Source organism: Oncorhynchus masou, chromosome 24, assembly GCF_036934945.1.
Source record: "Oncorhynchus masou masou isolate Uvic2021 chromosome 24, UVic_Omas_1.1, whole genome shotgun sequence".
NCBI lineage: Eukaryota > Metazoa > Chordata > Actinopteri > Salmoniformes > Salmonidae > Oncorhynchus > Oncorhynchus masou.
The window spans coordinates 65,026,264-65,050,459 of record NC_088235.1 but is presented as its reverse complement, the minus strand read 5'-3'; the positions used below and the strand labels follow the sequence as shown (position 1 = coordinate 65,050,459).

The window sequence follows — 24,196 nt, the reverse complement described above, 5'->3', positions numbered from 1 at the left end:
ATGGGGCTTGCCTGTCCTAGCCACTCGGTAGCTCACCATATAAGACACTTCTAGCTCCTTCTTATTAATGGTATCTGTTGCTTTTACATATGTCTTACTACTCAAAAGTAGTCTTAATTATCGCTCCAAAAACTCCTGTGGCTTATTGTTTATTTTATGTCTGCGCAAAAGTGAAGGTTTCATCGAGTTGTGAGAGTACTTTTGCATATAAACTACCATTCAAAAGTTCGGTGTCACTTACAAATGTCCTTGTTTTAGTGAAAAAGCTCCTTTTTGTCCATGAAAATAACAGAAAATTGAACAGAAATACAATGTAGACATTGTTAATGTTGTAAATTACTATTGTAGCTGGAAATGAGAATAGACTGATGAGTTTCAGAAGAAAGTTATTTGTTTCTGGCCATTTTGAGCCTGTAATCAAACCCACAAATGCTGATGCTCCAGATACTCAACTAGTCTAAAGAAGGCCAGTATTATTGCTTCTTTAATCAGGACAAGTTTTCAGCTGTGCTAACATAATTGCAAAAGGGGTTTCTAAGTATCAATGTAATAGCTGTTGGAAGGAGAGGACCAAAGCGCAGCATGGTATGTGTTCATACTTTATTTGAACAGAACACTGAAATAACAAAAATAACAAAGAGAATGAACAAAAACCGAAACAGTCCTGTCAGGTGCAGAAAGACACAAACAGAAAACAACTACCCACAAGACACAGGTGGGAAAAGGCTACCAAAGTATGGTTCTCAATCAGAGACAATGATAGACAGCTGCCTCTGATTGAGAACCACACCCGGCCAAACACACAGAAATAGAAAACATAGAACACAAAAACATAGAATGCCCACCCCAACTCACGCCCCGAGACATAAAAGGATCTCTAAGGTCAGGGTGTGACAATCAATTAGCCTTTTAAAATGAACAATTTTGATTCGCTAACATAACGTGCCATTGGAACAAATAAGTGATGGTTGCTGATAATGGGCCTCTGTACACCTACAGTATGTAGATATTCCAAATAAATCTACCATTTCCAGCTACAATAGTCATTTACAACATTAATAATGTCTTACACTGTATTTTTAGAACAATTTTATGTTATTTTAAATGTTATTTTAATGTGAAAATGTGTTTTTCTTTCAAAAACAAAGACATATCTAAGTGACCCTAATCTTTTGAACGGTAGTGCAAGTGAACCCCAAATCAATGTAATTCTCATCATATTTGTGCCTCTTCGATGGTCCAATGTCCCTGTCTGTTGTTTGGTGCTTTCACGGTTAAGGGGGCAGCAGCTCTTCCACTGCATCAGATTCACAACTGTCAGTGTACATGCTAGCTGGGCTAACAACAAATGTAGAATTACTGATGCTAGCATTGGATGTGCTCGTGGAAGCAGAACAACTTGTGTTGTCGACAGGTGCAGGTGTAGTACTGCTGGTAGTAGCAGTACTACCAGTAGAGCTGGTATGTGTCTCTATGGACGCGGTTCTTACTAAATGGACTGTTTGAAAATGTGAATAATTGTTTTAGTAATTTTTTAACAAATGTGGTTTATTTTTAAATGTAAAAAAAAAGGAATCACGTTTTTACTTGGTGTACCCCTGACGGCATTGCACGTACCCCAGTTTGGGAATACCTGGACTATGCCATTCCAAAACATCAAATGTTTTGCTTTTTAGCCAATTTCATGTTGACTTGATTGTGTGTTTTTAATTATCGTCTTGCTGCATGACTCAGCTGCAGCTCACAGATGGATGGCCTGGTCATCCAGGTCCTGAGGCAACAAAGCATCCCCAAGCTTGACCGTTGGTATAAGGTTATTTTATATTCTATTTATTTATTTTTAAGCACTCTTTACCCCTTTTTCTCCCCAATTGGTTGTTACAGTCTTGTCCCATCATGCTAAGCTGCGCTGTTTCTTGACACACTGCTCGGTTAACCCAGAAGCCAGTCACACCAATGTGTCAGAGTCCAACTGGCGATCGTGTCAGCGCCCAGCCCTCTACAGGAGTCGCTAGAGCGAGATGGAACAAGGACATCCTAGCCGGCTGAACCCTCCCCTATCCCGGACGACACTGGGCCAATTGTGCGTCACCTCATGAGTCTCCCAGTTGCGGCCGGCTGCGACACAGCCCGGGAATGAACCCGGATCTGTAGCGACGCCTCTAGCACTGCCACGCAGTGCCTTAGATCGCTGTGCAACTCGGAGGCCTGGTATAAGGTTCTTCCTGTGGAATGCAGTGTTTGGTTTTCACCAGGCATAATGGGACCAATGTCAACCAAAAAGTTATACTTTTGACTCATCTATCCATAGAACATTCTTCCAAGAGTCTTAATGATCATCCAGGTGCTCCCAGGTGATTTGTTTAGCAAACTTGAGTCAACGTTTTGGACAAGATGGGTCCCATTATGTCTGGCGGAAACCAAACAGCAATGTGAGAGACTGATCAACAACTACAGGAAGCATATGGTTATAGTCATTGTAGCTGAAGATGGCACAGCCAGCTATTGTGTGTAAGAGAGCAATTACTTTTTCACCCAGTGGAATTGGGTGTTGTATAACTTTGATAATTAAATAAATATTTATTTGATAATAAATAAATTTTTTGGTTATTTGTAAACTCAGGTTCCCTTTATCTAATATTAGGTTTTGGTTGAAGATCTGATAACATTCAGTATAATAAACTATGCAAAAATAGAGAGAAAATCAGAAAGGGGTAGTGGTGTATATGCCGACTACGTCTATGTGTAGAATAATTGCACAGCATGTTATGTGTGTATAATGTCTCACTATTGAATGCTTTAACATTTGAAACAAATGTAGGCCTAATCATAGTGTGCTCTGTTGTCCACTCCAGGTGATTGCTGTGGTAATGGACACTTTCACAGATGTGGACATCTTCGCTGATATTCTGGATGCTGCCATGCGAAGTGTTGCCGTGTATATCATTCTGGATGAACAGAATGCACACCACTTTACCACCATGGCTTCCAACTGCCGGGTCAATCTGGAGAGCATTCAAGTGAGTCTATGAAGTGGTGCAATATTTTGAATATATGTGCTGGAGTTTTTCAATTAAGACACGTTTATAATTTTGTCTTTGATATTTGATGGATTTTAGGGCTTTTTCCTTAAAAAGGCTTTCCTCTGGAAGTTCATATTCAGTAAGGAACTTAAATGGAAAGGAAACTGGACTCATACCGAAATGGACCTGGGGCTGTCCCACCCAGACCCGATATGCATAAATACATTTTTTAAATATAGATACCCATTCTGAACGGACCCGAGGACAATTAGACCAAATCAAATCAAATGTATTTATATAGCCCTTCTTACATCAGCTGATATCTCAAAGTGCTGTACAGAAACCCAGCCTAAAAAAAACTCCCTAGAAAGGCCAAAACCTAGGAAGAAACCTAGAGGAACCAGGCTATGAGGGGTGGCCAGTCCTCTTCTGGCTGTGCTGGGTGGAGATTATAACAAAACATGGTTAAGATGTTCAAATGTTCATAAATGACCCGCATGGTCAAATAACAATAATCACAGTAGTTGTCGAGGGTGCAGCAAGTCAGCACCTCAGGAGTAAATGTCAGTTGGTTTTTCATAGCCGATCATTAAGAGTATCTCTACCGCTCCTGCTGTCTCTAGAGAGTTGAAATCAGCAGGTCTGGGACAGGTAGCACGTCCGGTGAACAGGTCAGGGTTCCATAGCCGCAGGCAGAACAGTTGAAACTGGAGCAGCAGCACGGCCAGGTGGACTGGGGACTGCAAGGAGTCATCATGCCAGGTAGTCCTGAGGCATGGTCCAAGGGCTCAGGTCCTCCGAGAGAGAGAGAGAGAAAGAAAGAGAGAAAGAGAGAATTAGAGAGAGCATACTTAAATTCACACAGGACACCGGATAAGACAGAAGTACTCCAGATATAACAAACTGACCCTAGCCCCCTGACACATAAACTACTGCAGCATAAATACTGGAGGCTGTGACAAGAGGGGTCAGGAGACACTGTGGCCCCATCCGATGATACCCCCGGACAGGGCCAAACAGGAAAGATATAACCCCACCCACTTTGCCAAAGCACAGCCTCCACACCACTAGAGGGATATCTTTAAAACCACCAACTTACCATCCTGAGGCAAGGCCCACAAAGAGGGGGGGGGGTGCCAACCCAGACAGGAAGATCACGTCAGTGACTCAACCCACTCAAGTGGCGCACCCCTCCCAGGGACGGCATGGAAGAGCACCAGCAAGCCAGTTACTCAGCCCCTGTAATAGGATTAGAGGCAGAAAATCCCAGTGGAGAGAGGGGAACCGGCCAGGCAGAGACAGCAAGGGCGGTTCGTTGCTCCAGAGCCTTTCCGTTCACCTTCACACTCCTGGGCCAGACTACACTCAATCATATGACCCACTGAAGACCCGTTCCGTATAGACCTGGTCGAATCCAGACCCGGTCCGATCAGCAGTAAAGCAGCAGACAAGTCATTTTTTAAAACCTCTTAGGGGTCGGAAGTCGTTGGCAGGATCAAATTCGACCACATCCGGTGAAATTGCAGAGCGCCAAATTTAAAAAAAACATTGTAATATTAAACATTCATGGAAATACAAGCGTCTTACATTTTTCAAAAGCTTAGCTTTTTGGTAATCGAACTGCGTAGTCTGATTTACAATAGACTTTACAGCGAAAGCAGAGCATTCGATTATCTGAGGACAGCACCCCACATCAACATATTTTTCAAATCAGCACAGGGGTCACAAAATTCACAAATAGCGATAAAATAAATTACTTACCTTTGAAGATCTTCCTCTGTTTGCAAACCTAAGGGTCCCAGCTACACAATGAATGGTTGTTTTGTTCGATAAAATCCTTATTTATATCCAAAAAAGTATTGTTTAGTTGACACCATTGATTTCAGTAATCCATCGTTCAACATGCAGACAAAGGAATCCAAAAAGTTACCAGTAAAGTTCATCCAAACAAGTCAAAAGATATTTCTAATTAATCCTCAGGTACTCTAGTATCTAAATAAATGCTAATCTTTCATATGGAGATTAGTATGTTCAATAGGGAAGATAAATAACGAAGAGCGCTCCCTCATCCACGAGTGCCACAAGACTACTTTCCTAATGAGGGTCACCTTGGATAAACTACAACTACTTGTTCGTTTGTCAAGAAACAAGCCTGAAACCTTGTATAAAGACTGTTGACATCTAGTGGAAGCCATAGGTACTGCAATCTGGGAGCTATTTATTTGTATATCTAATAAGCTTCCATTGAAAAGGCCTGTGAAAAGAAAATTTAGGATGGATTTTCCTCGGGTTTTCGCCTGCCATATCAGTTCTGTTATACTCACAGACCTTATTTTAACAGCTTTAGAAACATCAGAGTGTTTTTTTTCCCAATTCTACCAATTATATACATATCCTAGCTTCTGGTCCTGAGTAACAGGCAGTTTACTTTGGGCACGTCAGACAGGTGGAAATTCAGGATATTTCCCCCTAGCCCTAAGAAGTTTATTAAGCTCCTTTATTAACCAGAGCTGATAAAGCATGAGAAGAGGGAGAGAGGTGCAGGGGAAGGGCCGCACTGTGAGCGAATGACACTGGAAGCAGGGAGAGACAAGAGACAGCAACCAACCAAGTCGACTTGTGCTATAGTAGATTAATAGCTTCAATAGCTGGGTTATTTATCATCAAATATGATTACGTAGTACCTGTCTTGACTGCATCAAACCGGGAGACGCTAGCTAACGTTAGCTAGCTAGGCTAATTGAGCTTGCAGTGCATGTGCTTTCTCATCCTACAGTTACAAATAACAACAACTCCATTCAGAATATTAATTAGCAGCCTACCTGTTAGCTCTTGGTCATTGTAGCCTATTCTTCTTTAACTTTTAATTCAATAACTTTAATTCCATCTTCCATTGATTAGATATCTCCTAACTTTTGCGAAACATGGAGGCTCTACGACTGTAGTATATTGCCGCTTTGATGACTTATGATTGACCAACAACAAGCGCTATGCGTCACGCTCCACTCTCTTCAAAAGCAAGAGCAGCAGTATGAGTGCTCAAAAAAATATCTCTCTCGACTGCAGCTGTCACATTCGGATCTGTGCGGGCTCTTCCAGACAAGTCCGTTAAAATTGCACATATCTGAGACCCTTTGGCAATCATATCAGATCCGACACAGACCCGTGACATTATTTATAACTCTGGATCCAGGCCTGCTCGGGTACCAGATTGTGTCTTCGGTATTCGGGTACTTGTGGATCCGTGAAGACCAATAAAGGAAACCTGTAGGCTTGGGATATGAATAGCTCTTCCTCTAAACCTTGAACATGAAGACCCACTGCCTCTTTCCTCATTTCTTCCCATTTAATGAACAACAACTACTCAATTTCAATCATTATTCATATGGAACTAATTCAGTACTTTTTGGAGAACATCTAATGAGAACACCATGTTTCTATCTTGCAGTTCATGCGTGTCAGAACTGTATCAGGCATCACCTATCGCTGTCGCTCTGGAAAGTCCTTCAAGGGTCAAATGCTGGATCGCTTCTTGCTGACAGACTGCAGGGCTGTCCTGAGTGGAAACTATAGGTGAGGGTTGCAAAATGAAGAATGTGGTACAAAGTGTTTTAAAATTGTACAAATGTTGCATGATTCTCAAGCAGACTTGACATTAGTAAGGTGGATTTAAGAAACTGTACATTAAGTTTCTCTTACACCTGTGTAGTAACAAATACATAACGTTATTGTTCCATTGTAATTTAGAAATTGCTTTGCATTTGCATAGTAATGGAGTTAAGGGTTCCTTATTCCATTGTAATATGTATATTTTGCTGTGTTGTGCTGTTTAATGAAATTCCATGAATCTCTCTGCCCACAGCTTCATGTGGTCTTTTGAGAAGATTCACCGTTGCATGGCTCACCTCTTTCTTGGACAGCTTGTGACTACTTTTGATGAGGAGTTCCGAATCCTGTTTGCACAGTCCCAACCTTTGGTACCTGAAAATGTCCTTGTTCCAGTGCCAGACTACAGCAGTTTATCTGACAGCCAATACAGCACTGATAGGACACCATTGTTCAGAGATCCCAGAAAGTTCCTGCCCATAGAGAGCTCTCATCCTAAAGAATGGGCTAGACATTCCTTTGATGATCAGAAAAGAATGCCCCCTGGAAGGCACGAGCACATCCACAGATCACTAGATCAGGGTCCACTAGATATGCACAGAAACAAGTACTCCTCACAGCAATTTAGAATAGAGCAGCAGTATTTTATGGAGCAAGGTCACCCTATGATACAGTCGAACACAATGGATTTTGCTGGCTCTAAAAGGCACAGTTATGCAGAGGGCACTTATGCCAGACACTCCTCCTCTCAATTCATGCAGAACCAAGCCATGCATAACTTTGAGGAGGGTATGGCAACCCAGAGCAGGAAGATACATAGGGAACAGCATCACTACCAGAGAACAGGGCCAGAGCCTGGTTATGGTAGCTACGATCAATTCAGGGACCAAGGGTACCCTCCGATGGATCAGTATTCTGAGTCTGGGTACCCACATGGAATAGAGATAGAGCCACCAGACAACTATGACCCTGTAGTGAATTATTTATCATCATCGAAACTTGCTATGGAGATGGGACATGGCTCAGACAAATTATCACATCCAGGAGAGGGTCCCTTTTGTCATTCAAATGCAAAAAGACTGAGCGTGGGCCATCCTTATGCCTGTCAGACCTCCCCAACACAACAAAACCTGTCTGAACAGAAGCAGTTTTTTGTTGGGTCTGGTTCGGACCGTAAAACACAGGATCCCAGTGCAAAGCAGGGGATGCGAGATTGGAGGATCAGCTCATACCTCAGTGCATATGATGATGCTGGGGAAGAAGACATTTCACAGCCTTTTGGAAATGATCCCTTTGAAGAGCCCCTTAATCCCTCACAAGGAATAATATTTGCTCCACTGGTATCAGATCCCAAGTTTAATGCCAAAGAGTTACCCAAGATTGCAGGGCTCAGGTTAAAGACCACACGCCCGGAACATTCAAGAACACCAGATATTATTGTTAGCATGGCAACAGATGAAGGTGACAAATCAGAGGATATGGATGTAAAAGAGCCCAAAAGAGAAGAGTCATTCCGTAGGAGGTTCAACCCTGCTATCCAAAGGACCTCAAGGCTAAGATCCTCACTAATCTTCAGCTCACAACTAGAACAGCATATCTCTCAAGAACTGAACCTTACCTCAGGCCAACATTGTGAGGAAACTGCAAACGAGGAAGATGACCAATCTAGATTTTCCTTGACCGCTCAGATTTTGGGAAAACGAAGATCCATAACAAGAGAACCTTTTCAATGGAGATGTAATAAGCCAGCAACAGTTGATAATTCAACCATAGAGTCTTTGAAATTTGAGGACATCACTACTGATGCCGGTGATAAGGAATTGCAAAATAATCCTCCTTTGGGCACCAACATGGCTTCTTCAAAGGAACAACCTAAACCTGACCATGAAGAAGAAGGCAAAATGGTACAATGTGCACATCCATCCAAATCTGCTCAAATTGAGCAACCCAAAACCATACAAACAGCACACCTGCCATATTCATTGAGCAATACATTATATATAGATATGAATGATCCAGACAGTAGGTTCAAGTTTTTTAAAGAGTTGGCTGCCAAACGAAAAGCTGCAAAGGCTTCAGAGTCTGAGAGCAGCGCTGAAAAAGCTCCTCTAAATCCAGTGACTCCATTTGCCTTGAAAACAAAGGACGAAGTCACAAGTGTAGAACCTACTCTTCCAGTGGCTCCACTAAATCCAGCAGATACTTCCACCAAAAAGCCATCTACATCAACAGAGGGACCTCTTAACCCAGAAGATACATCAAACAAAAAGATAGCAACATCAACAGAGGCCCTACTTAATCCAGCAGATACTTCAACAAACAAGACAGCAACATCAACAGAGACCCCACCTAATACAGCAGATACATCAACAAACAAGACAGCCACATCAACAGAGACCCCACCTAATCCAGCAGATACTTCAACAAACAAGACAGCAACATCAACAGAGACCCCACTTAATCCAGCAGATACTTCAACAAACAAGACAGCAACATCAACAGAGACCCCACCTAATCCAGCAGATACTTCCAACAAAAAGCCAGCTACATCAACACGGACCTCTTCAGAAACACTGGAGACCTCACCTGTCTCACAGGGGAATAAAACATCCATGGCAACACATGGCTCATTACATCTTGATGTCAAAGACAAGACTTCTAAAAATAAAGAACTGGAAGAACTTAATCTTCCCAAAAGTGACTCCGTAACATTCCTCAGGCATAGATTATCTTGTGACGATGGGCTACTTAGAGTCTCTATGGATGCTGAGAAGATTGAGCTGAAGAACAGTCAGAACCAAGGTGTGTCTGAAGTTAACACAAGAGATACAAATGCATTTCTTGAGCACACATCAAAAGAGCATATCTTTAACATCACCCCAAAGGAGTTTAGTTCATATAAACTATCACCAAAGGAACCAAATTCTTCAAATCCTGCTTCAAAGGAGCTGAGCCCATCTCTTCCACTCACCCTAACAGAAGTTAGCTCATTGTTATCTCCAACATCAACAAGTTTCAGTTTAGCTAATCTCACTTCATTTAAACATGCCGCAAAAGATTTGAGCTCAGCCCTTACCCCCACCCTTAATGAGTCCAGTTCATCAAAGCAGAAATTACTATCCTCTAAACCAGTCACAGTAGAGTCCAACAAACCTCTGAGCCCCACCCAATCCGAGTCAAGTGTCTCTTCTCATCCCATTCCATCAAAATCCAGCACCTCTGCTCATACCATCCCATTGCAATCAAGTCCCCCCATTATTCCTGGTCCAGTTGAGCCAGTTGTGTCTCCCAAGCCTGACAAAACTGATTCCAAGGAATCTCTTAGCCCTACCCCAATGCAATCTTGCTCGTCCTCAATCCCTGCCCCTGCAACAAAACTTAGCCTTCGGCTAAGCTCTACCCAAACAAAATCCAGTTCCTTACCTACATCCACCTTAGTTGGGTCCACTTCATCAACACCAATAAACTCTAACATCTCTCCCAATCCCTCCACAAAGGAGTCATTGTTTACAATTGCCACAACTGAGTTGAAGTCACCCTCTCCAAAGACCAACCCAATAAAATCCTACTCCTCTCCTTGTCCTGGCCAAGATGAGTTTGTTTTATCCCCCAAACCCTCCAAAACAGCATCCAACTCTGATCCAAAGCTCACCACAGCAGAGTTGAATGACTCTCCCAACTCCTCACTTCCATCGCCAAAGCATTTCACGGAACAAGCCAACAAATCTCCCATCCTAACACCAACACAATCTAGTTCTTCTTCCAATCCAACAACAAGAGAACCCAACCCTCTTCCTAACAACACCCCAACAGAACCAGGTGCATCTCCTGACCACACCCCAACAGATTCAAGTGCATCTTCTAACCTTACCCAAACAAAATCACATTCCTCCCCTATGTCTGCGTCAGGTGGATCAGTTTTGTTCCCAATGTCTGGCCAAACAAAATCTATCACTTCTCCAAACCTCACCCCAATAGAATATTGTTCCTCTACTAATCATACCCCAACTGAGTCTACCTCACCATTCAACCCTGTCCTTGTAGAATCCAACCCATCAAGTAACTCAAACCCAACTCATTCCACTGCCTCTCATGACACTGTCCCAGCTCCATCCGTCATTGTGGATAACAGTAAGAAGGGCAAACTAAGTAACCTTATCAAGGAGCAAAAAGCTGGAAGTTCTCCTGTCGCTAAAGGTGACAAGAAAGCAGGTGATGCTGAGATAATGAGCAAAACTGCTCCTGGAGAATCCGCCTCCCATGGACCTCAGAGTCCTGATGAAACCAAAGAGAATGATAGCACTATGAAACCAGAGAGCCCTACAGATCAAAGTAATCCCATATCACCCCCAGTGAAGCAAGCTAAAGTAAGCCAGTCCCACTACCATTCATCTACTGCCAATGTACTCTCAAGCAGCAACCTAAGAGATGACACAAAGCTCCTTTTAGGGCAGATTTCTGCTAACAGCCAGAGCCGGACAGAATTCACTATAGAATCTGCTGTCACTGATGATGCCAAACAGGATGAGGCTGACCGGGGTGTTAGTGGTAAGGAGGAAGAATCAGCCCAAGGACAGAGCAGAGGCCCGACTAGAACTTCTCAGGAGCGGGAGAAGCTACTTCAGAGAATCGAGAGCATGCGGAAGGAGAGGAAAGTATACAGCCGCTTTGAGGTAAAGTACCATACTGTATCAATAGGCCAGTAGCAATTTACAAAATACAATTTTAAGGTACCTATTGTACCCAAGGTACCCACTGTATTGTGTTTTCACTCACACCTGCTTTCCTTCATGTGAGCTTATGTTTTCTGTTTATTATTCTGTATTTTGATAGATGCCGCCTTAACCAGGGATCGGAAGGATGATTGAGTATGGAGAAAGACCATCGCTAATTCTCCTCTAAAACTTGTCCTTTAATTATGTCCATTCCCCAAAAGTCTAAAATCACAGGTCAGAGAGGCACAGATAGCTAACCAGCAGAGAGGTATTATTCTCAGGTTTCTACATTAGAGTGTCCCTCCGAATGGACTATCTGCATGTAAATGATTAAGGTTTATGGGAACATGAACAGAAACTTGACTGAGTTGACTAAATTTACCAACATGGACTACTGTATAAGTAAACAGAGACTCTACAGTGTGTATAATGGACTACTGCTATCTACAAGGTGGGACTGAAACATGCAATCTCATCAGATAAATACACAGCTAAATGTGCAATATATTTGAAAAGTATTGTGTTCATAGACACACCGGACACATAGGTATTGTTGACTGTATGGGTCAACTGCAATGTAATATCTGTTACTCTCATGGTTGTTTAATTATTATCTGTTTGAGGATCTGTTTTATATACTAACAGACATTTCAAAATACAAACATTAGAATCACCATTAATCATCATAGAACATGTAATCATCATAAACAGTGCAAGTATAGCTTTCATGTAGTTAATGGACCACTTTCTTCATTTCAGTAGGTTAGTAGGTGTAACAAATCAGGATGACAATGTGCAAGATAAACCAAATGCAGGTAACTGCCAAAATAATGTAAACACATATGTAAATGAGGGATACAAAGAATATTGAAGGCATGTTCTTCCACACAGGTGTGGTTCCTGAATTAATTAAGCAATTAATATCATGCTTTGGGTCATGTATAAAAATGCTGGGGCGGCCATTTTTTTGGATACTATTGTTATACCCCATAGGATAACAATGCTCCCCTCCGCAGGGCACAAGTGGTTACTGAATGGTTTGATGAGCATTAAAACGATGTAAACCATATGCCATGTTTGTCTCAGTCACCAGATCTCAACCCAATTGAACACTTCTGGGAGATTCTGGAGTGGCGCCTGAGACAACGTTTTCCACCACCATCAACAAAACACAAATTATGGAATTTCTCATGGAAGAATGGTGTTGCATCCCTCCAATAGAGTTCCAGACACTCACAAAATCTATGCCAAGGTGCATTGAAGCTGTTCATGGTGGCCCAACACCCTATTAAAAAACATTATGTTGGTGTTTCTTTGGCAGTTACCTGTGTATGCATGAATAATCATGTGTATTTGCACAAAAATGTTAATGCCACGGGACATTGCTATCTCCAGTTTGGACTTTCAAAACTATGTGGACACCTGCTCGTCGAAAACCTCATTCCAAAATCATGGGAAATAGTATGGAGTTGGTCCCCCCCCTTTACTGCTATAACAGCCTCCACTCTTCTGGGAAGGCTTTCCACTAGATGTTGGAACAATGCTGTGGGGACTTGCTTCTATTCAGCCACAAGAGCATTGGTGAGGTCAGGCACTGATGTTAGGTGATTAGGTCTGGCTCTCAGTCGGCGTTCCAATTCATCCCAAAGGTGTTCGATGGGGTTGAGGTCAGGGCTCTGTGCAGGCCAGACAAGTTCTTCCACACCAATCTCGAACAAACCATTTCTGTATGGATTTCGTTTTATGCAAGGAGGCATTGTCATCCTGAAACAGGAAAGGGCCTTCCCCAAGCTGTTGCCACAAAGTTGGAAGCACAGAATCGTCTAAAATGTCATTGTATTCTGTAGCGTTACGATTTCCCTTCACTGGAACTAGCCCGAACCATGAAAAACAGCCCCAGACCATTATGTCTCATCCACCAAACTTTACAGTTGGCATTATGCATTCGGCAGGTAGCGTTCTCCTGTTATCTGACAAACCCAAATGTGTCTGTCTGACTGCCACATGGTGAAGCGTGACTCATCACTCCAGAGAATGCTTTTCCACTGCTCCGGCGTCCAATTGGCGGCAAGTTTTACACCACTCCAGCTGACGCTTGGCTTTGCACATGGTGATCTTAGGCTTGTGTGCGGCTGCTCAGCCATTGAAACCCATTTCATGAATCTCCCGACGAACAGTTCTTATGCTGACATTGCTTCCAGAGGCAGTTTGGAACTCTGTAGTGAGTGAAGTGCATTTGGAAGGTTTTCAGACCCCTTGACTTTTCCACATTTTGTTATGTTAGAGCCTTATTCTAAAATTTATCAAATGTGTTTTTTGCTCATCAATCTACACACAGTACTCCACAATGACAAAGCAAAAACAGGTTTTTAGGCATTTTTGCAAATGTATTCAAAATAAAAAAAACTGAAAAAACATATTTACATAAGTATTCAGACCCTTTGCTATAAGAGACGAAATTGAGCTCTGGTGCATTCTGTTTCCATTGATCATCCTTGAGATGTTTCTACAACAAGATTGAAGTCCATCTGTGATAAATTCAATTGATTGGACATAATTTGGAAAGGCACACACCTGTCTATATAAGGTCCCACATTTGACAGTGCAAGTCAGAGCAAAAACCAAGCCATGAGATCGAAGGAATTGTCCGTAGAGCTCCGAGACAGGAATGTGTTGAGGCACAGATCTGGTGAAGGGTACCAAAACATTTCTGCAGCATTGAAGGCCAAGAACACAGTGGCCTCCATTATTCTTGAATGGAAGAAGTTTGGAACCACCAAGACTCTTCCTAGAGTTGGCCGCCCCGCCAAACTGAAACGTGGCACCATCCCTTCGGTGAAGCATGGTCATGGCAGCATCATGCTATGGGGATGTTTTTCAGAGGCAGGGACTGGGACACTAGTCAGGATCAAGGGAATGATGTACGGAGCAATGTACAGAAAGATCCTTGATAAAAACCTGCTCCAGAGCGCTCAGGAACTCAGACCGGACCTCAGACTGCTCACCTTCCTACAGGACAATGACCCTAAGCACACAGGCAAGTCAACACAGGAGTGGCTTTGGGACAAGTCTCTGAATGACCTTGAGTGGCCCAGCCAGAGCCCGGACTTGAACCCGATAGAACATCTCGGGAGAGACTTTAAAATAGCTGTGCAGCGACGCACCCCATCCAACCTGACCGAGCTTGAGAGGATCTGCAGAGAAGAATGGGAGAAACTCCCCAAATACAGGTGTGCCAAGCTTGTAGCGTCATACCCAAGAAGACTCAAGGCTGTAATCGCTGCCAACGGTGCTTCAACAAAGTGCTGAGTAAAGGGTCTGAATACTTATGTAAATGTGAAATTTCCGTGTTTTTTTGTACTCTGTATAAATGTAATAAGCTAAATAAAGTGTGTAAATGAACGCCATTTGCTTGATAGTGTTGTCCTTTTCATTTTTGGGGGAAATAAACTGTTTGATTTGTTTTCATGTTTCACAAAAAGACTGGAATAACCATGTGCTTTTTACCTTTTGAGGGAGAGGAGGACAGGTTTACATGCAGAATTGGGCTCTTGCACACCCGCAGGTCAAAGTAGAAGTAGTAGCCTACTTTGCTCGTCACTTGGACTGAGGAATGTTTCATTCATAAAGGAGAAAGGATTAGTGGTTCAGGTTTGCTCTGTCTGCTCCAAACTTCAATTCAGTTGTTGGCTTAAATGCACAATCGTTGTCAGGATTTGCAGGGGAATGAGCACAACTGTATCTAGCCAGTCAGTGCAAGATGGAGTTTCATACTACTTCTTATTCCTGTTCTCTCAGATCTCAACAACTGCTCATGGGGAGGGGTGAGGCCACGTAGTTAGTGTTTCCATCCTTCAATGTTCAACGTCTTTTGCTCGTTCAGTAGAGTATTTTACAAGTGTTAAAATGAGTATTCTGTCAATTATTTTGTATGAAAGAAAACATTGCATAACATTCAACAGGGACCAGATGGATGCAGTACATTATAGCATTGTTGTTTCGTCCTAATGTATTCGAGGGTAAAAACAAACACCATGGAAATTGTACCATGGATTGAGGTTGGAGATGAAAACACTGGACTATGGCTCAATGCCCTCACACCGATTATTTGCCTCTCACCTTCTCTCATCTACTGCCTCCAGGTTTAAGAAAGAGAGGGAAGGTAAGATAAAGATGATTGTGGGGTCTGAGGTGTGGTCATTGCTTACCAAAAAAATGTAAAGAAAAGGAGCAATGAAGCTGTCACATTGTTTTCAGTCAACTGCTTTTAACATGATTGTGTCCCTATATAGGTTATCTACATCGGAAGGAACCCAAAAGATGTTGCATGTTCATTTTACCACTTCCACAATGTAAATAGACTACTAGAGGACAAAGAGGACTTCAACATATTTCTGGGGGAATTTCTTGAGGGAAAAGGGGGGTATGTTTCCCCTATAGCGTACATATCATTTTATGGAAGTGTAATACCGTGGGATTTTTTTGTAGGCCAATGTTTTCGATGCAATACTTAATTTGTGCTTGTAACATTCTTTGATTAATTTTTGTTTAATATTTTTTGGTGGTTCTTGGTTTGATCATGTTAATGATTGGTACAGCCAAAAGGAAAACTTTGACATAGTGTTTCTCACATATGAAGAAATGAAAAAGGTATAGATCAGTTTGATTCATTTTCAATACATTTGTTATTATTAGTGTTCAATACCGGAGAAAATAAGAGTTTGTATTTTGATACAAAATACCTGTTTTGTGTACTCTTTCTTGCGTAACAGGATATGAAAGGTGTAAATGTCAAAATGTCAAACAAGAGACATGAAAACAAAACACTCAACATGATTGTTTGAAAAGAGTATTTTCAGTAACATGCGACAAACCCCAAATGCCAATTCGGAAACAGTGGCTCCTGTATTCCTTTTGTGGCTTCACAGGAACAGTTTTCCATCACCCAGAGTGAAAGGTTTGACACCATCTACAAGGAAGGGATGAAAGGTTTCCCTTTGGAGTTCCTTTGGGATCTATGAACTGTGAATTGTAGCAGGCCTACTGTTGATAAATAACTAAGAACTTGCAATGTACATGGTCAGCTATATCCACGAGCGCTCTAACTGAAAAGTTTATTTGGGTCAACAACAAAAAGCTACAGAAAATATCCTTGAATTCTTAGAAACAGATTATTTATTTCCTATATAAAAACTCAGAGTGAAACAAATTGATTAGCTAGAGCACTGAGCGAATCTTCTATTTCTGTACTAATTAGAGACATGTGCTGTGTAAACCTATTATGTATCTTAGCAAATACCAGAGACATAATGATAACACATTATGTTTCCATTACTCATGCTACTTTGTATGCTAATTATGCCCTTCTTTCTTTCTAGCAACATTGTATACTACATCAAATGGGAAAGCAGTATCTTCAGTTTTCTGGTACAGTTTGTGCCAATGCCACATTCAGTGTTTGTTCTGTTTATTTCTCTTAGTGTTTGCTAGGATTTCTGTTATAGAATGGTATCAGTCTAGTGTCAAATCTATCATAGTTCATCATGATTGCAAAAGTGACAATAGTTTACCATATCACAGCTTTCAGCTGGTATGCCTTTGTCTTTATTAAGTTCATGGTTGCTTAGGATCGGGAGAAGTTACCTGGGATGTTTCAGTATGATGGAACCTGGAACTACCTTACTTTCCTCAACCTGGTGAGTTTACTTGGAAGTCACTCCTCAGTAAAAGGCACATAACAGCCCACTTGGAGTTTGCCAAAAGGCACCTAAAGGACTCTCAGACCATGAGAAACAAGATTCTCTGGTCTGATGAAACCAAGATTGAACTCTTTGGCCTAAATGCCAAGCGTCACGTCTGGAGGAAACCAGTCACTTCTCATCAGCTGGGCAATACCATCCCCACGGTGAAGCATGGTGGTGGCAGCATCATGCTGTGGGGATGTTTTTCAGCGGCAGAGACTGGGAGACTACACTCTATGGTGTATTGTGTGTAGAAATTATGAGGGGGAAAAAACTATTTAATCCAGATTAGAATAAGGCTGTAACATAACAAAAGGTTTAGAGGTCTGAACACTTTCCGAATGTACTGTAGGATGATGTCATCCTATTGAAGAGGATGAGCTGGCCAGTCACCGGTCTACTTGCGTGAATTATATATGCCCACACCATTCTGTTTTTGGGGTATTTCCTCACCATTCCAACACAGAAACGCTGCTTTTTAACATACTTAATTTCCATGTTTTGGAAGGAAAACTATTTCACTCATATTGTAATTAATTATAGGTAATATTTCATAGAAATCTGGAAACACTGGACAGTTACTTTAACTGCGCAGGGTTTAATATATCCAGTATAGAGGTTCAACCCTGTCAACCTAGTCAGAATATACAGTTGAAGTCAGAAGTTCACATACACCTTAGCCAAGTACATTTAAACTCAGTTTTTTACAATGTCTGACATTTAATCAGAGTAACAATTCCCTGTCTTAGGTCAGTTAGGATCACCACTTTATTTTAAGAATGTGAAATGTCTGAATAATACTCCTGACAGAGTTGATGTAACTAAGTTAGGTTTGTAGGCCTCCTTGCTCGCACACTTTTTCAGTTCTGCCCACACATTTTCTATGGGATTGAGGTCAGGGCTTTGTGATGGCCACTCCAATACCTTTACTTTGTTGTCCTTAAGCCATTTTGCCACAACCTTGGAAGTATGCTTGGGGTCATTGTCCATTTGGAAGACCCATTTGCGACCAAGCTTTAACTTCCTGACTTATGTCTTGAGATGTTGCTTCAATATATCCACATGATTTTCCTGCCTCATGTAGCCATCGATTTTGTGAATTCCCTCCTGCAGCAAAGCACCCCGACACCATGATGCTGCCACCCCCGTGCTTCACGGTTGGGATGTATTTCTTCGGTTTGCAAGCCTCCCCCTTTTTTCCTCCAAACATAACGATGGTCATTATGGCTAAACAGTTCTATTTTTGTTTCATCAGACCATAGGACATTTATCCAAAAAGTACAATCTTTGTTCCCATGTGCAGTTGCAAACCGTAGTCTGGCTTTTTTTAATGGCGGTTTTGGAGCAGTGTCTTCTTTCCTTGCTGAGCGGCCTTTCAGGTTATGTCGATATAGGACTCGCTTTACTGTGGATATAGATACTTTTGTACCTGTTTCCTACAGCATCTTCACAAGGTCATTTGCTGTTGTTCTGGGATTGATTTGCACTTTTCGCACCAAAGTACGTTCATCTCTAGGAAACAGAATGCGTTTCCTTCCTGAGCGGTATGAAGGCTGCGTGATCCCATAGTGTTTATACTTGCATACTATTGTTTGTGCAGATGAACATGGTACCTTCAGGCGTTTGGAAATTGCTCCCAAGGATGAACCAGACTTGTGGAGGTCTACAATTTGTTTTCTGAGGGCTTGGCTGATTTCTTTTGATTTTCCCATGGTGTCAAGCAAAGAGGCAATGAGTTTGAAGGTAGGCCTTGAAATACATCCACAGGTACACCTCCAATTGGCTCAAATGATGTCAATTAGCCTATCAGAAGCTTCTAAAGCTATGACATAATTTTCTGGAATTTTCCAAGCTGTTTGAAGGCACAGTCAACTGAGTGTATGTACATTTCTGACCCACTGGAATCGTGATTCAGTGAATTACAAGTGAAATTATCTGTCTGTAAACAATTGTTGGAAAAATGACTTGTGTCATGCACAAAGTAAATGTCCTAACCGACTTGACGAAACTATAGTTTGTAAACAAGAAATTTGTGGAGTGGTTGAAAAAGGAGTTTTAATGACTCCAACCTAAGTGTATGTAAACTTCTGACTTCAACTGTATATCCAAGGGCATGTGAGGCTGTATGAGTTTTGTTGTATGATTTACTGTATGTGTATATTCATGATACATGTAACAACCAAGAAACTTCTGTGTGCAATATTTAAGTTTTGCAGATGGTGTTATTTGGGATGGTTGTGGTGACTGATCTTTAGACGGGGAAAAACTTAACCAAGGGTCTTTACAATTGGAAATACCTAACCTTTTCTGTCCTCGCCTTCCCTGTAGGAATGGTGAGAAGGCATGATTGAAATAATGTGAAATATTGTTACTTGATATACAGTACCACCAACGTGGAATCTCCCTTATCACAGGGAGATGGTATACAGTGTCTCATTCTACTAGATTTATTGCCATTTTTCTTTTTAATTCTGTCTGTCAAAATGTTCATTTTGTGATGCTGCTTTTCTGGATGATTTTTTCCTATGACAGGTACCTTGTCTACCCAGGATAGCTAAATGCCTTCTTTCCTCTCTGAATGGACCATGCCATGGTCAGTACATTTAAATTACAGACATATGATTGTGAATGCAAAAGTTGTGAATGTGGAAGTTGGCTGTTAAGAAAACAGTACATATTGTAACATGTATTTACGATGTTTTTTTTGTAGCACACCGTTGTTATGCCTACCTTACTTGGGGAGATATTGCTTCAACGTCATGTACCAAAAAATGGCTTAGCTGCCTTAATGACCCTACACACTGCAGTAAACTACGCAAACACAGCGACAGAGCGTAGATTTCACACTTAGTTCTACATACATTGTGTGGCTCAAATTATACGAGGTCGCTCTGTTTGCGCGAAGTATGTAGCGGCCTTTAGGAGTCTTGGCATACTTGGTTTGGTAAGTAAGGTAATTTATTAATCAGATACAAATGTATGTATGTGTTGTTGATTTTAGCCTGGCTTGAAAAAAGAGGAGGCTGAGTGTTTCAAACTTGTGGATTAGCCAACTGTGATCTGCAGGTGTCTTGTCTTTTTTTCACAAATTCAAGGCTGAAGGTGGCTGTGCAATGACTGGGCCGTGAATGGTGAATGGGGTGAAAGCGAGCAGTTTGAGGACAGTGAGGAGAACCTCGTTAAATATGTCAGAACATAGCAATACGGATGGTCCGGGAGTGGTCGTGGGAACCACAGTACTGTTAAAAGTGGCAACACATCATTCAGGGTGAGCCCCACCTGTTTAGCAAAAAAAAGTGCCTGTTTTGCATTTTATTTTGGAATTAATATGTGTCACATCAGTTTGCAAAAAAATATGTTTGAGTTAATAAAGCCACATACGAACATGTCTCTTTTTTGCTTTCTTAAGGCAGCTCCAAAATGCAGGTGTTTCAGCCTAGCTCAGTGCTTTCTGAGGTGGAGGGGCAGCCAGCGGAAAATAAAGCGCGTAGAGGTTGGTCATCTCTAGTTGTGCTGTGATTGGCTCAGTGTTCTGTCATTCATGGGGACACTACGTCATCGCAAAATCTACAGGAAGAGCGAGAAAGTTCAAGCCCCTCATGTGCTTTATGTATTGATTTGTTGTTAATAATAAATAATAATAATAAAATTTAAAAAACAAAGTTCAAGCCCCCTTGTGTGGTGCCATAGAATTACATTAAAAGTGCCCATTCAAGAAGGCTCAAGGTCATTCGCAACAGATAAAATTATGTCAAATCTCATATCTACCATAGCTTTGATTGGACATCATAATTTTAAAATCTTAGCAATCAAGCTAGACAAGGAGTCATCATCATGAATCGCGTCAACAATCTACTGGCAAATCCTTTTCAACCCTCGTCAAATGAAGAGAAGTTATACATACTGTATAACGTATTGGTGCTCATCGGCCATTGAGCATAAAAATTACACAACAAGTTGGAAATCACAACTTCAACAAAGAGTGGTTTGGAAGGAATACGTGGGTAACTGCAAAGCAATCACTATTTTGCTTCCCTTGTCTACTATTCGGTGGAGAGGGTGTGTTCTCCAAGTCTGGGTGTAAGGGTCTCTTTTCCAGGCTTAAAAGGACTGACATCATGATACAACCTTGTTTTTTTGTAGTTCCCAGTTGTCTTGAAAGCACCATAAATCCAGAGAATCCCAGACTTTTCTGACAATGTTCCATGACAAAATTTTCTCTCAAGAAGAACCGCTGCGCCACCTTGCTGTTCAAGTGGGCGCAGCACAATGGTGAGTCCAAAAATGTGTTGTATACTGCTGCATAAATGATGTAGTATGTAATGGAGATATGTATACTGCAGCTAAGAAAGTAATACTAAGTATATGTTGTGTAGTAAACTGTTAGTAGACAATGTGCCTCACCCTAATAATTTGGTACCTTTCCCCCTCATAACCGCCTACCGTTCTGACTTGGTGGTGCACATGTAGCCTATAGCCTGTTTTAGAGAAATTTCATAATTTATTATTGTAAGAGCTTTCATTGTATGCTTACAGTGGGGCAAAAAAGTATTTAGTCAGCCACCAATTGTGCAAGTTCTCCCACTTAAAAAGATGAGAGTGGGAGAACTTGCACAATTGGTGGCTGACTAAATACTTTTTTGCCCCACTGTATATGCCCCCTTTACTTATGCTACAGTTCTGACTTGGTGTACAGGGAGAACACTGTAAGAACAGCCCATGTTCTGAATTCTGTCGCTGTACATTTCAAAAGTGCTGAACAAATAGACATTAATGTCTTAATTGAAATTATGGATTGCCTCTTATCCTCTCATCGTTCCATTATGCCATCGTTTGTACATCTCAGTTGTCAGTAGAAACCACATTTGATTAGCAAGTCAGCCATCTTAGCTATGTTTTTTTAAGGCAGTAAATGAGGCTGAACTAATTGTTTTGCCCCCAGACAAGACTCTGCGGATAGCCAGGTGTAGCTGTGGTAAGGATCTTTAACAAAATATATATTTTACCTTTATTTTACGAAGCAAGTGTGAGGGAAGAATTATGTGTTCACCTTATTTGTTGTCTATGTAACAATTATTTACTTAACGAACAGTAAGATATTTCTGTCCTGCTAATGCAGTGTTGTATGGTCTCCACTCTAGCACCCTGCAGCAAGTCTGGGTGTTGAGGACATGGGTTGTACTAGAGATAGCTTGAACCTCACAATTGACTTGTGTTTGTCACGTCTGCTCCCGCTCTTCCCTTCCCCTGGCGCTTAAGGGCGCCAGATGACCCTGCATCATGCACTCCTGCCATCCACCACGCACACCTGCCTTCCCTTGTCACACGCATCAGCGTTATTGGACTCACCTGGTCTCACTTATCTCCTGTTTATTTCCTCCCCTATATTTGTCATTTCCCCAGCTCTGTTCCCGGCTGCTGCATTGATTGTCTTTTGTCTTAGGCACAGCGTCAGCAAACAGAAACTGTCTCGTTACTCCCCGTACCTGCTTCGTCTCTCCAGCGTCAATACATGTGACAGAATGCAGCAGCCACATACGAAGCATTGGGGAGTACTGGCGTTCCGGTTGGAATGGTGGCAGCGGCTCTGGGTCGCCTAGCCAGCTCATCAGGCTTTCACACCCTAGCTGCCTCGAGAGGTTTCCTTGGCTCGGAGGGCGTCCATCCCACGTCGGGCCTCAGCTGGATCGTCAGTTCTTGTTCGCCCGGCTGGTCCAGGACTTTTTGTCTTTTGTTTTGTTGGTGACATCGGGTTGGATCCTGCCGCCGATGGAACCGGGGGTGCCGAAGCCAGCCCGTCAGGCTTTCTCACGCCCTGGCTGGCTCTAGAGGTTTTCCGGCTTGGCGGCTTCCCATCCCACGTCACACTCCACTGGATCATCGGGCTCCCCTTCTACTGCGGGATCAGCAGTCGTCTTGCCTCAGCCGGATCGTCAGGCTCTCGCGCTCCTGCCGGTTTATCGGGTTTTCAAGCCCCGACCGACTTGCCCAGTACCCATGTCTCGGCCGGTTCGCCCAGGTGGGACGCTGGGTGGAGTCCCAAGAGGGAGGGTACTAAGAGCGTCTGCTAAATGACTTAAATGTAAATGTACTGTCACGTCTGCTCCCGCTCTTCCCTCCCCCTGGCGCTTGAGGGCGCCAGATTACCCTGCATTCATCACGCACACCTGCCTTCCCTCGTCACGCGCATCAGCGTTATCTGACTCTCCTGGACACACTTATTCCCTCCCCTATATTTGTCAGTTCCCCAGCTCTGTTCCCCGCTGCTGCATTGATTGTCATTTGTCTTAGTTTCTGTTTGCTGTGCTTGTCTTGTTATATGTCCGTTATTTATTAAATGTTACTCCCCGTACCTGCTTCGTCTCTCCAGCGTCAACTCATGTGACAGTGTTGGTGATAAAAAGCTTGCGTTCTATAGACAAGATGTGGTGTGTGTGACTCAAGATAGAGAGAGCCTGGAAGAGTTAAGAACAATGCCTCATTGTCTCATCTTCCTGGCATCTGGGAAACGAAGTAAAAGACCATCCTGTGTAGATAACCAAGGTGGCTTATGGGAAGGTTAGAAGTGACTGACTAAGCAATCTTGGTATCAGCTATATAAAAACTGTGCATCGTCTGTAAAGGCTAGGCTCTCAGCCTAACAGTCAGGCAAGACTGGTGGGCTGACGGTCTCATTATTGCAATAATTAATAGATATCAAATAAAGATGATTGTTTGAAGAAATGACCAAGACCAAGTCTCTCTCAGTACTGAATTTCTGTGACACAAGTCAGTTAAGAACAAATTCTTACCTTCAATGACGGCCTCGGAACAGTGGGTTAACTGCCTTGTTCAGGGGCAGAATGACAGATTTTTACCTTGTCGCCTCGGGGATTTGATCTAGCAACTTTTCTGTTACCAGTCCAACGCTCTAACCACAAGCATACCTGGTGCTGAAAAGAGAACTCTGCTGTTGGGACAGCTTTATGTAGACCCTAACATTTTGTGGGCACCGTTTATCAGTTATAGTGCAATTAATGTATTGTTTAGTGCTGTGTAGTGGCTTTGCTGGCATGCATAAAAACATGTTTTATTTTAGTTTTGCCCACCAAGATTTACATGCTAAAGTTGC

General features: G+C 42.2%; 1 protein-coding gene and 2 long non-coding RNA genes across 5 annotated transcripts in view; 2 read left to right on the top strand and 1 right to left on the bottom strand.

Moving 5' to 3' along the window:
* Nucleotides 1-14,751, top strand: part of LOC135512491 (protein FAM83H-like) — a 33,963-nt gene extending 19,212 nt beyond the window's left edge. For 2 of the 3 annotated variants that reach the window (XM_064934572.1, XM_064934570.1), the window contains 3 exons: nt 2,856-3,020; nt 6,472-6,596; nt 6,886-14,751. In XM_064934572.1, coding sequence (XP_064790644.1) covers nt 2,871-3,020; nt 6,472-6,596; nt 6,886-11,335 — 4,725 coding nt within the window. In that variant the 5' untranslated portion in view covers nt 2,856-2,870 and the 3' untranslated portion in view covers nt 11,336-14,751. The remainder of the gene's footprint in view (nt 1-2,855; nt 3,021-6,471; nt 6,597-6,885) is intronic. The other variant, XM_064934571.1, reaches the window with a different exon arrangement.
* Nucleotides 584-23,037, bottom strand: LOC135512493 (uncharacterized). The gene is made up of 2 exons (XR_010451419.1): nt 22,435-23,037; nt 584-3,818 (listed from the first exon to the last, which is right to left on the bottom strand). It is a non-coding gene; the product is annotated as an uncharacterized LOC135512493 (long non-coding RNA).
* LOC135512492 (uncharacterized) lies at nt 16,153-20,685 on the top strand. The gene is made up of 3 exons (XR_010451418.1): nt 16,153-19,678; nt 19,796-20,353; nt 20,495-20,685. It is a non-coding gene; the product is annotated as an uncharacterized LOC135512492 (long non-coding RNA).
* Nucleotides 23,038-24,196: the final 1,159 nt, after the last annotated feature.